At 33.1% G+C, this 11277-nt stretch overlaps 3 protein-coding genes across 3 annotated transcripts; all 3 read right to left on the bottom strand.

The window, feature by feature from the left end:
- Positions 1-77: 77 nt before the first annotated feature.
- LOC110656205 (probable pectinesterase/pectinesterase inhibitor 12) lies at positions 78-1772 on the bottom strand. Its single transcript, XM_058138224.1, has 2 exons — positions 845-1772; positions 78-775 (listed from the first exon to the last, which is right to left on the bottom strand). Exons 1-2 carry the CDS (start codon positions 1770-1772, stop codon positions 78-80), a joined length of 1626 nt encoding a protein of 541 aa, XP_057994207.1.
- Positions 1773-3694: 1922 nt separating this feature from the next.
- Positions 3695-4387, bottom strand: LOC110656204 (dihydroflavonol 4-reductase-like). Its single transcript, XM_058138667.1, has 2 exons — positions 4192-4387; positions 3695-4102 (listed from the first exon to the last, which is right to left on the bottom strand). Exons 1-2 carry the CDS (start codon positions 4304-4306, stop codon positions 3891-3893), a joined length of 327 nt encoding a protein of 108 aa, XP_057994650.1. The 5' UTR covers positions 4307-4387; the 3' UTR covers positions 3695-3890.
- A 1002-nt stretch (positions 4388-5389) lies between these two features.
- On the bottom strand, positions 5390-11069 carry LOC110656307 (protein SEH1). The gene is made up of 9 exons (XM_058138192.1): positions 10990-11069; positions 8492-9015; positions 8150-8261; positions 7838-7938; positions 7053-7130; positions 6806-6961; positions 6388-6500; positions 5946-6072; positions 5390-5776 (listed from the first exon to the last, which is right to left on the bottom strand). Exons 2-9 carry the CDS (start codon positions 8648-8650, stop codon positions 5645-5647), a joined length of 978 nt encoding a protein of 325 aa, XP_057994175.1. The 5' UTR covers positions 8651-9015; positions 10990-11069; the 3' UTR covers positions 5390-5644.
- Positions 11070-11277: the final 208 nt, after the last annotated feature.

Here is an 11277-nt window from a genome sequence, read left to right as displayed (position 1 = left end):
GTTACCAAAAAATAAATAAATAAAATTTGCACAATCAAATTAATTACATTATTATCATCAAAAAGAAATGCCTACTCTTAAACCCCATCATCGTAAGGAAACGAAGTGGAATCTAGCCACTCATCACCAGCGATGAAATTTGATACAGTAAAATCATTGGCATCGTAATCATCCATTAAGTGATACCCTTGCCAATTTACTCGATCATCTGTAGCAGACCCACCTCCGTTATTTTCATACTCTCCGTAATATAAATCATCTGTGTCTTGATCATCCCCAGACCATTCAATCCACCCCGCCGGATCGATAAAACCATCAATGAAAGACTCGAGAATGACTGTCCTGGAGTACACCTGCCATGGCCTCCCTAGATAATTTTTGACACGTCTGCTCTTATAAGCAGAGTTCAAATCATCTGTAGCCACAATCGAACAATTCTGTATTGAAATTCCTGTGTCTTCGTCTGGGCTATCTCGAGACTGGGCGGTGATGACGGTGAATTGGCCGGGCATTGGCATTCTGGAGATGATGTTACATCCCTGGAACACTGCAGCAGCATTGCCAAATATGTAATCTATAGTCCCTGAAATGTCACATTCTCGATAAAATTGTCGAAATGAGTGCACGTATAGTGTGTCTTGGTGCCCTTTAATCGTACATGCATACATTGCTGCTAGGTCTGCGTTTATGCGAAGGGCAACTGCTTGATGCTTCTCTGCTCCTGCCGTGTTGTCAATGGTTATGTCCCTGGCTAGAAAACCATCACCAGAAACACCTGCAAAGAGATTATTAGAAGAGATTTATGTATGTTGTAATTAAATTAGTAGACCTCCGTGACGCTTACCAAGAGTTGCAGATCTGAAAGTAGTCCAGCCATCAGCTACACTTCTGCTACCAGTAATGAATGTGACATCATTTCCATCTCCAAGCAGAACGATATTAGGCTTATTTTTTGGGATTTCTACATTCTCCTTGTATACCCCTTGTTTGATACAGATGAATATTCTATATTCACTATCACTTGGAGCAAAGTTTATAGCATCCGCGATGGTAGTGAAATTTCCAGTTCCATCTGCGGCTACTGTAATCACTTGGCTTGAATCATATTCATCGGCATCACTCTGCAAAATTCGACCATCTTTCTTCGATATCCATCTTGGAAATCCTAACAAGCGGCGATTTTTACGACCCTTTTTAGGAACTTGCTTAGGGAGCATTGAAAGAGAGTTACTAACATGGGTGTACGTACTGGTTAATGAATCGACTAGGAGAGTCTTCAATGGACCGGATGCAGAATCTAGTCCCTCCAAGCAAGTATTCTTGTTTGTGAGTGCTGCACTAAGGTAGGCTCTTGCATCTGCTAGCTTACGAGAATCGCCTGATTTGATTCTTGAAACTGATATTCTTTGCAAGGCAGACAATGTGATTTGGTGGAGTTCTTGGCAATCTTGGATTGTACCTCTTTGTTTTTCAATTATATCATTTGACCCACCAGCACTCAAGAATAGATTGGTTAGCTTTTCGACTTCTGATATTGCAGTTTGGAGGGTGTGGAAGAGATAACTGATGAGGTTTGTATCAATGTCGATAGAGATGGAAAGCTTCAATGAGTTAAAACAGGCATCAGGGTATGGTTTGTTATTGCAAAAGATTCTTAGGGAAGAGAGATGGGTATCTACAGAAGTAGAAGATGTGTCATTGAGAGCAAATGTGGAAACGAAGAAGATTGGAGAAAGCAGGACAAGGAGATTTAGAATAATGGAGGAAGCCATTGATGAAAGAGTTTAGTTTGGAGTTGGAGAAGATCAAGGGCTAATTAACATGCATCTGACCTTAGGGGACATATAAACAAGTTGCATGGACATTGGCTTTCGGATTAATATTTTTAAATCACATGGGATTTAGAGACATAAACATATTATATATATATATATACATGTTAGATATAAATTTACATTTTTCCCTTATATGATGGCATTTATCATTGATCATCTATTATACGTGATCACCAACTATTCAGAAGTGTATATTACTTGATTTTGCACATCTCGTGCTTCATGCATGGATTTTCATGGCGGACTACGTCATCATTTCCCCGATCCTAGCTTATTCTCTTTCTTTTTTTGAGCTATTTTTAAATTTTAACCATGCTTTCTAGAAGGCGCACGTACAAATCATGACTAATTAAAGACCAAAAATTTAATAATTTTTCAAGCTTTTCAAATTTTCATCAAGTAAATAAATTATTATTTTAATCTTTAAAATTTGTTAATATTTATTAAATAGTTCTTAGCATTTTCAAAACATATATAATTTTTCCCGTACCCACTTAAAAACCATACAAATAAATAATTAGGACAAAATTTAATGTCTAGTCTCTCTCTTTTCCCCTCTCTCTCTACGCATAAAGCAAGAAGGTATTCCAAAAGAATGTAATATGACATTTTCTTTTATGGTATTACTACGTAATTAACACATGACGTTCTTTTCTGTAGTATTATCGTATAACATTTTCTATCCTATTAATATTATAATAAATAGTCATTATTATAATATAATTTATAATATATTAACATATATTAATTATATATATTTATATCTATATTATACATAGATTTTAATTATTTCTATTATGAAATCTTTATTAAAAAGTTTAAAAATTAAAAATAATAACTATAAAATTTGAAATAATTAATAAAAAATTTAAAACATTTCATTATTTTTATAATTTAAAATTAAAAAATATATATATATAAATTAAAATTATTAATAGCCACGTGTATTAATACACGGACAATTAACATATGACATTTTCTTTTATATTATTGCTATGTGATTAATACATGATACTTTCTTTCATGATATTATTGCATATCGTTCTTTATATATAAGTTATAAATTATTTAATAGTTATCCTATTAATATTATAATAAATTATTATTATTATAAGATAACTTATAATATATACTAACATATATTAATTATATGTATATTTATATCTGTGTTATATATAGATAGATTTTAATTATTTTAATTATAAAATCTTTACTAAAAATTTTGAGAGATAAAAAAATAAAAATAAAAATTAAAATAATTAATGAAAAATTTAAATTATTATATTATTTTTATATATTAAAATAAAAATAAAATATATAAATTAAAATTCTTAATAATGCACGGACAATTCCCTAATTATCCACTAATTTAAATGGTTGAAGCATGGCCTAACTCTATGACAAACGCAAATCCAAATATTATTTGGGTTTAAAATTAATAAACCACAACAACACCGCAATATGGTGACATTTTTTTTTTCTAATTAAAAAGACACCATTGTAAATTGAGAAAACTATTATCTAAATTTTATTCATCTAAATTAATATATACATTTGTAAATAAACTTTACGTATGAAATAAGTAATTTGGAGCCTCATGTCAATATCACATAAATTAGTAATGGAAAGAACGAGAAAGTCCAAAAAATAAAAAAAGGTGCAAGTTTGTTGGGGTGAGAACAAAAAAAGGGCAACCAATCGTCTTCTCAAGTAATTGGATGCAAGTACTTTGTCCCCTTCACCTCCTTGTCTCTTTCAAGGCGTGAAAGAATATTGATATTGGTTCACTCGTTTTGATTACTGGCCAATTGTAGCCATTTGCATTTTGCAGACATAATATTACAAGAAGCAATTAGAAATACTAAATAATAATCCTTCAATAACAATACAAACAGTGACATTAAATTAATCACAACTATTAAAACCTTATATTATTACCAATCGCAGCCTTCTCTTCTAGCTGATTTCTGCTGCGGGAGAAAGAGTTCCTAATCGCCTTCCGCATTCCAATTTCTCAGGCCTCTAATAAGGAAAGCCAATTCAGCAAAATAAAATTTAATAAAAAGAAAATTCTGAAGATTCGATGAATCTAGTTACCTGAGAGCTTTTGGGGTCATGCTCCAAAGGAGTAGCGACGTGAAAAACAAATTCACAGCCTTCAATTGCAGGCTCAAACTCATTGTTTTTGTATATATCAGCTTGAAATAGAATCAGGTTGGTTTCCGCGTTCGGGAGGGACTTTAGAAAGCCTACCTTCGATGGGTCATCTGCGAAGCAAAGAAGCCATCAGAGAACTGCACATCCATCACCCACACACGCACAAAGGAGAGAGAGAGAGAGAGAGAGAGAGAGAGACCTAAGTTTCTCACTGTTGCATGGACAGTATAGCCTCTCTGTAACAGCTTTTTAACAAGCCAGGAACCAACATATCCAGTTGCTACTGTAACACAGACTTTAGCGTAACACTTCATCTCTTCCGTCTATGCTTTTACTTTCTTCTTCTTCTGCTCCAATAAAGGGGTGGCATTGGGCTCTATTTATTGCGCAATTATCACTTCATTTTTAACATCTTATCCAAATTCAGCATATAGTCAGGTGTACTTAAATATATAACCATTTATTTGTAAGAAATTCTATTAAAAAATCATTTAAATATTTAAATATATAATAATTTATTTGTGAGAAATTCTATTAAATTAGAGTTATTATGTGCTACTTGTTGATTTTGTAGGATAAAAAATGCATGGTTCATATACATAAAACCGAAACAGCTAGACCTGGCCACTGCACCTTTCAGTCAGCACCGTTGACTAGGTTGAATCTACAATTCAGACTAATTTTAATCGATAATATTTCTGTTTAATTTTGATTTGGCTCATAATATTATCAAGTTATAATAAATTTGTAAATATTTATCTAATTTTTAATATAAAATAATTAAAGAAATCAAATATAAATCTAATTTAATTTAAAAAGAAAAAAAAGAAAACAATTTTTTTAAATCAAGCAGCTTTCAATTTGAAACCACTAATTCAAACCAACTGACTCTAGATTAATTTAATTCAAGGAAAGAGGGCCGATAACTGGCTCCCTTGCATCTCGGCTTCGGGTCAATTCAAAACTCAAACTATTGACTCAAGCCAATTCCAAATAATTTCTTTTTCTTTAAAATTGCTGAATAACCTTATTTTCGTACAAGCCGAAAGCATAAAACCGAAATAACGAACCTTTGAAAAAAAAAAAAAAAAGGCAATATCTTGTAAATACTAGAATTTTTTTTTCCTTTAAAATAGCTCAATAACCGTATGCACGTTTCTTTTTTTTTTTTTTTTTGACATGCACATAAAAACTGCTATTTTTTTATGAGAAAAGGAAATTTCACTGAAAGGCTAAATTGGCTTTAAGAACATAAAAAACTACAATATCACAATCAAAGATCGAGGAAAACAATCCAATAAACATGCAAATTGTTGGCTTAATTGGCTTTGTGTTTACATTTCTATTGAAACTAATATTAATAAAAGTATATTTTAAATGAATATTAATTAAAAATATTTAAAATTAATTTAAATTTAATATATTTTAATTATAAAAACATCAAAATAGCAAAACAATTTTGTTCCAAACTGTTTCTTTCAAACAGAATGGCGCTTTTCTAACACATATTACACGGTACAACAGATTTTGATAACCAATCACAACAGAGAAGAAAGAGCAGTGAAACCATAGCAAATGAAACTATGTTCTCCCTTTGGCAGCAGAGAAAAATGGCCACCAAAACCAGTAAAATATATATAGACACAGAAGGTCTAAGAACTGGAATCAAATGCAGCTTCCTCATGCCAAACGCCATTCAGGTTGGACTGCCAGAGTCTTACCATCCCATCAGTTCCTGTGGTTGCTAAAGTCATTCCACTCATGTCCCATTCCATCTGCCACACCTGATCATATAATGGCTACCAATAAAATATGCTAATGAAAATAAAGTAACTTCAAAACGCAACATCCCAGGATAATGTTGTCAACATAGTATAGCTTGTACCATTTCCATAGGGTAAAATAAAATTTAGTAAAGTGAAGTGATTCTAAAATTTACTATTGATCTGATACCTCGCCTTCAAAACCAGAGAGCGAGGCAACTTTTTCCAGTGAAAGTCTTCCATCCAGGTCAGGGTTCAACCCTAGATGCCATATTGCAATTCCCTTATGAGTAGCTACGGCCACTATCTCATATGGCCTACATCAAAATACAAGCAATGTTTAGTCAAATTCAGGGTGCTATTATAAATTGTACAACAAATATTGAAAAGGAGGACATTGACAGCCTGAAGCAATTTGGTTCAAACTACTTTCTGCATTGAATCTCCTAAGGTTTGAGACAGGCCATATTTCTTTCTTCAACAGCATTCTACATAGTGTCTATATCTCCTCTACTAATAGGATCAAGTGTTTTATTTGTAAAGCATACTGCATCATATATTTTTCGGCTTCCTATCATATGCCAACATAAAAATGCAGAATCATTTTCCTAACAAAAGAGATAACCCCTCACCGGCCAATGTTGGGTGCCCACGCAACAGCAAAAACCTGATCGCTTTTGTCTGCGGGCAAAGCCAACTCTGCAACTGCAAGCCATCGTTGATGTGCCTGATCAAACTCCCATACCTGTAGAAATCTAGCATCCAATTAGTTTAAGCAAAATGATAGCTCATCAACTGTTACCATCATCATCATCATCATCGTCATCGTCATCATTATTATTATTCAGGGAGTTATTCAGCACAATGCTGCAAGGAAAACTCTTTAGAGCAACATAATTTCTTCACCTAAAATAACAGCAAAGAATTGTCACCAGAAAGAAAGGCTTTTCTTGTAAGGAAATTTTGTTAAAATTGAATTGACAAAGCTCCTCATCAACACTGACAGAAAAGCAGAAAATGTAGGATCGAAGCTATACACACATTACCTACCTTTGAGGAGTTCAGTTGTGGTGTATCTGAATTAAAACCCAGAACAAAGCTCAATTCCTGGTTTTCACCCATTCGTGGATTCCAAGAAATAGATGCAGAAAAGCAATTTGCCCTCCCAAATGTAGATACTGAATCAATAGTATTCTGAAATTCGGCCTGTTCCATAAAAAGAAAATGGAAAAACATAAGTAAAGAAGTCTTTAAACAGGGTGAGTTTAAATTAGACATCAAATTTAAGAATGATAACCTGAAGCTGCCAATTCTTCAACTCCAAGGGATCCAAGAGCTCATAGACCTTCACATGACCATTTGAGTATGCCACAACCTATAAAAAATATAAACAAATTATATATTGAACAGAAAATAAGTGAACCAATTTTGAGCACCTTAATACTTGGCTTGGCTCTTTATTTCTTTGACTTTTAAAAGGAGTTATATGAGCATGCATGAGGAATGCAGAAGTACTTAAACATCTACTGCTTCACTGTTTACCAGTATATTAGGATCTCCTAGTTGCTTTCCTCTTATTTGGGCTCAACCAGCTGATGCCCAGAGTCAGCTCCTGACGGACTGGAGAGCTGGTGCTAGCAGTGCCACGGAGGATAGAAGATATAACCACTGGGATAATCAAGAGTCTAATTCTGATGCTGGAGTATGATGTTAAACTTCGTTTTTATTATTATTGATGATGGGTTCTCTCAATCTCCATTCCAGCTGTAGTGAATACTATATTTCTTGACATATGTACTATATTCTTAACATATGCATACTTCACAAGGCCAGTTCCCTCAATAAGTAAATCTCATAAACAGACATATACTACTCAAGCTTGTAAAACGAAGAACACTATCAGTCATTGCTTGGTTGCTGTAGCATCTATATGCACCTAAAACGCACTAAAAATATGTCTATCATCATCAGCCAATTGCATCTTATCTTTGGATGAAAGCAAAAAATTTATGATTTAGTGGTAAAAAAAAAAAAAAAAAAAGAAAGAAACAACCAGCAGCAATAAAAATTGGCAGAACTCACCATTTTCAAACTTGTCCGCAAGACTCCAAATTGAACATCCAACACTTTAATTGCCTTGCTTGGAAAGCTTTTGCAAAGCTTCCATTCAAAAGGTCGTGAATCTAGAAAGGAAAAACAAATTTAACAAAAAAAGTCACCAAATATGCAAGGAATTTATCTTCAACATCACACCAATAGACCTTAACACTATTGACAAGCTACATCACTAGGCAAAGGAACCATAGATCATACTTTTTAGATTGAAAATCATCCTTTTAATGTCACTAATTAGTATCTACGATGGACCAAAATCATAATAAACTAAACAAATACCTTCTACCACTTCCTCCCACAAAGATAAACTCCCATCAGCACAAATGCAGGCTATTGCATCACCATGTTCAGGAGGAACCCAAACAACCTTCACGATACGAGCCTCATGAACCTAAAACAAGCTCGGTAATATAAAAAACATGAGAATTAGTACCAGAAGTAATCCACCAGGAAACTAGAAATTGAGAATTCCTCATTTAAAAATTCATCAATGAAATCCATAAAAATTTACTAAATTCAATCGATTTAGGAACCGGATAGAGGACCATAGCAATTAGCAAACACGCGCATTTTAAGGTAGATAAATGAAGGACCAATCACGAGAAACAGGAACGAACTCACCTTAATTTTGGAGGTGCAGGAAAAGGAGGAAGAAGCGGGGTCACACGGGTCGAAAATGGATAGGCTCCCGTCTACGGAGCCTGTGGCCAATCTCTGCCCACAGTAGTTCCACGCCGAGCACGTCGTGCCTTTGTCTAGCGTTGCCACTGATTTCTCCATGTCCTGGTGCGCTGCACCGAAAAAGCGCACCCCCTGCTGCTTCTAAAACCTCTCGACCTGGCTGTGTCTGGGGACTAGGGCATTGTCACTCGTCGAGCCCATCGAAATTGGAGCGCGATGAGGGCGGGCCTGTGGAAATTGGCCCAATTTGTCAATAAAGATTCCCTGAAGCTCATCACATGCAATGTTTTGCCACTTTATAAGCAGAAAATTTACATTTACAGATGGAGTTTCAAATTTTATATTCATCCACTAGCCCATATTTGATCGCTTTCACACTCGATGCAACCTTCAAATCCTCAGCTGGTAACACCGAGTTCATTTTTTGCTCTGCATAAAGTGGCCGCCACGCAATTAAGGGCAAACTGTCACGACCCAAAATTCTAAATCGTGACCGGCGCATAATTTAAGTATTCTTAAATCATGCAAGGTTTATCAGAGTATCTTAAATGAATATATTGTCACTTACTAATCTCAAAAATAGACAAAATTCAATTAAATAAAATACTGAATAAACATCATAAATATCTCATAGGTAAACTGCGGAGTCTCTACAGATTTCAATAAAAACTTAAACTATTCAATAAACTAAACTAATTATTAGCCCGAGAAAACATGAATTCGGGTATACCATGAGAATAAATCAAAGTTGTCCCTCTCCAGAAAATGGACTGAATATTTGGATCAGCTGCAGAATTCTACTGATGCAAAGCAGATATGACGGAAAAGCGTGGTTTGAGCTAGATGCTCGATGAATGATAATTATAGCACACAACGAGAATAAGCAGGCGGCTTGATTAATTTCACAATAAATTTCTATTCAATAAAATCATGCTCATGCTGTCAAAATCATTAATAAAATAATTTCGTAAAACATATATATAAAATAAATTCATTCAATAAAATTTTTATGGTACAGTGCACCAGGGTGATGATACCCCACATCACCAAAGGTCAGATGGTAAGCGCGCTACCAGATATTAGATACCTTACTTCTCCTTAACAGATATCAATGCATATGATACTAATGCAAACCATAAACTGCAATGATGCATGACTCGACAATGCAACCTAATACCGTGATAGTCCACACGGCGGGGCAATAAAATCAATAAAAACTTTCAGATAACAAATAATAACTGATAGTGCAATTTCAATAGTATATTTCAATAGTTTCAGAGAGTCAATCAATCTCAAATCAATCTCAAATCAATTCAATAAAATCAAATCAATCTCAAATCAATTCAGTAACACATCGGTAAATTTTATAGTCAAATATCAATCAATATAAATACATTAAAGGCCTGTTCCCGGAATTCTAATGGGTCTAATGCAGAGATAGTTAGTAGAATCAATTATTTAATCAAAATCGAGATAAAATTCAATAATAAAATAAAACTCTAGAAAATCACATATAAAATCATTGTTAAAATATTGATTTAAAATTTCATTTAATAACAAACTTAATGCTAAGAAATTTTAAAAGGGACAAAAACGGTGCCATGTACTATAATTACCACTCAACTGGAACCTCCAAGACAATAGTTATTTTCAATAAAAGGGAGACAATTTCAATTGACTGATTGAATATTTGAATCTCCTACATACCCAAAATATAAAAGAAAAATATTAAATAATAATAAAATAAAATAATTTTAATATATATATATTGGGTGGGACGAATTTGGTTTGCCGATGTGGATGAACAGGGGACGAAGGTTTTATATATATATATATATATATATATATATATATATATATATATATATATATATAACAATTAATTATTATCTAATAATAATTATGATTAATCCAATTCAATATTAATTATCAAAAAAATAAATTTATAGAGTAGTTGTAACAGATCAAGAAAAGAAAATAAAATTAGATTCACCCATTATTGAACAAGGGATGAGAATTTTTACCTTGAAAATAGAATCGAACGTGATGCATAGAGAAGTAAAAATTTAGGGATTCTCTGTTGAGAGTATTTGATGGAAAAAGGAGGTGACAAACAGGTTTTGAGAGCAAAGTTTAGCGGAAAGGAGGTGACAAACAGGTTTTGAGAGCAAAGTTTAGCAGAAGAGATGATTAGGGTATATATATATTTCAAGAGTTCTATTAGGTGTAGAATGGGATAAGATTTATTATTTAACTGGATTGTTCAGATTGCAGATATATATATAATTTCAAAAATAATATATATATATATATCTAAAAATAAATAAGCAGATCATTTAATAAAAAATATATATTTTTTATAAATATATTAAATTATTATTAACTAATTAAAATAAAATAATAATAAATAATAATTGTATATGGATTTTCACACAAACCCATTCACAATCCTCTCCAAAAATAGAGTTCCATCCACAATGGCTCAAGAACGCTCCAGTGGATCCGTGGCTCATGACCTACATCTCAGGAGCCCAATAGGTGCTCCTGTTGGTCCTATCCATGAATCCTGTTGGGACTAAAAACTCGTAAGGGTCAATAATTTTTCCTACTTCGGAATAAGTTGCATTTGATATTCAAAAGTTTACGTACTTTCAAAATTTTATTCGTAAATAACTTTTAGTTCACTTGTATATGTATTTTGTAGCATTAATAATAATGTAATTTCT

This window comes from Hevea brasiliensis, chromosome 16 (assembly GCF_030052815.1).
Source record: "Hevea brasiliensis isolate MT/VB/25A 57/8 chromosome 16, ASM3005281v1, whole genome shotgun sequence".
Lineage (NCBI taxonomy): Eukaryota > Viridiplantae > Streptophyta > Magnoliopsida > Malpighiales > Euphorbiaceae > Hevea > Hevea brasiliensis.
This window is presented reverse-complemented; position numbering and strand designations above follow the sequence as displayed.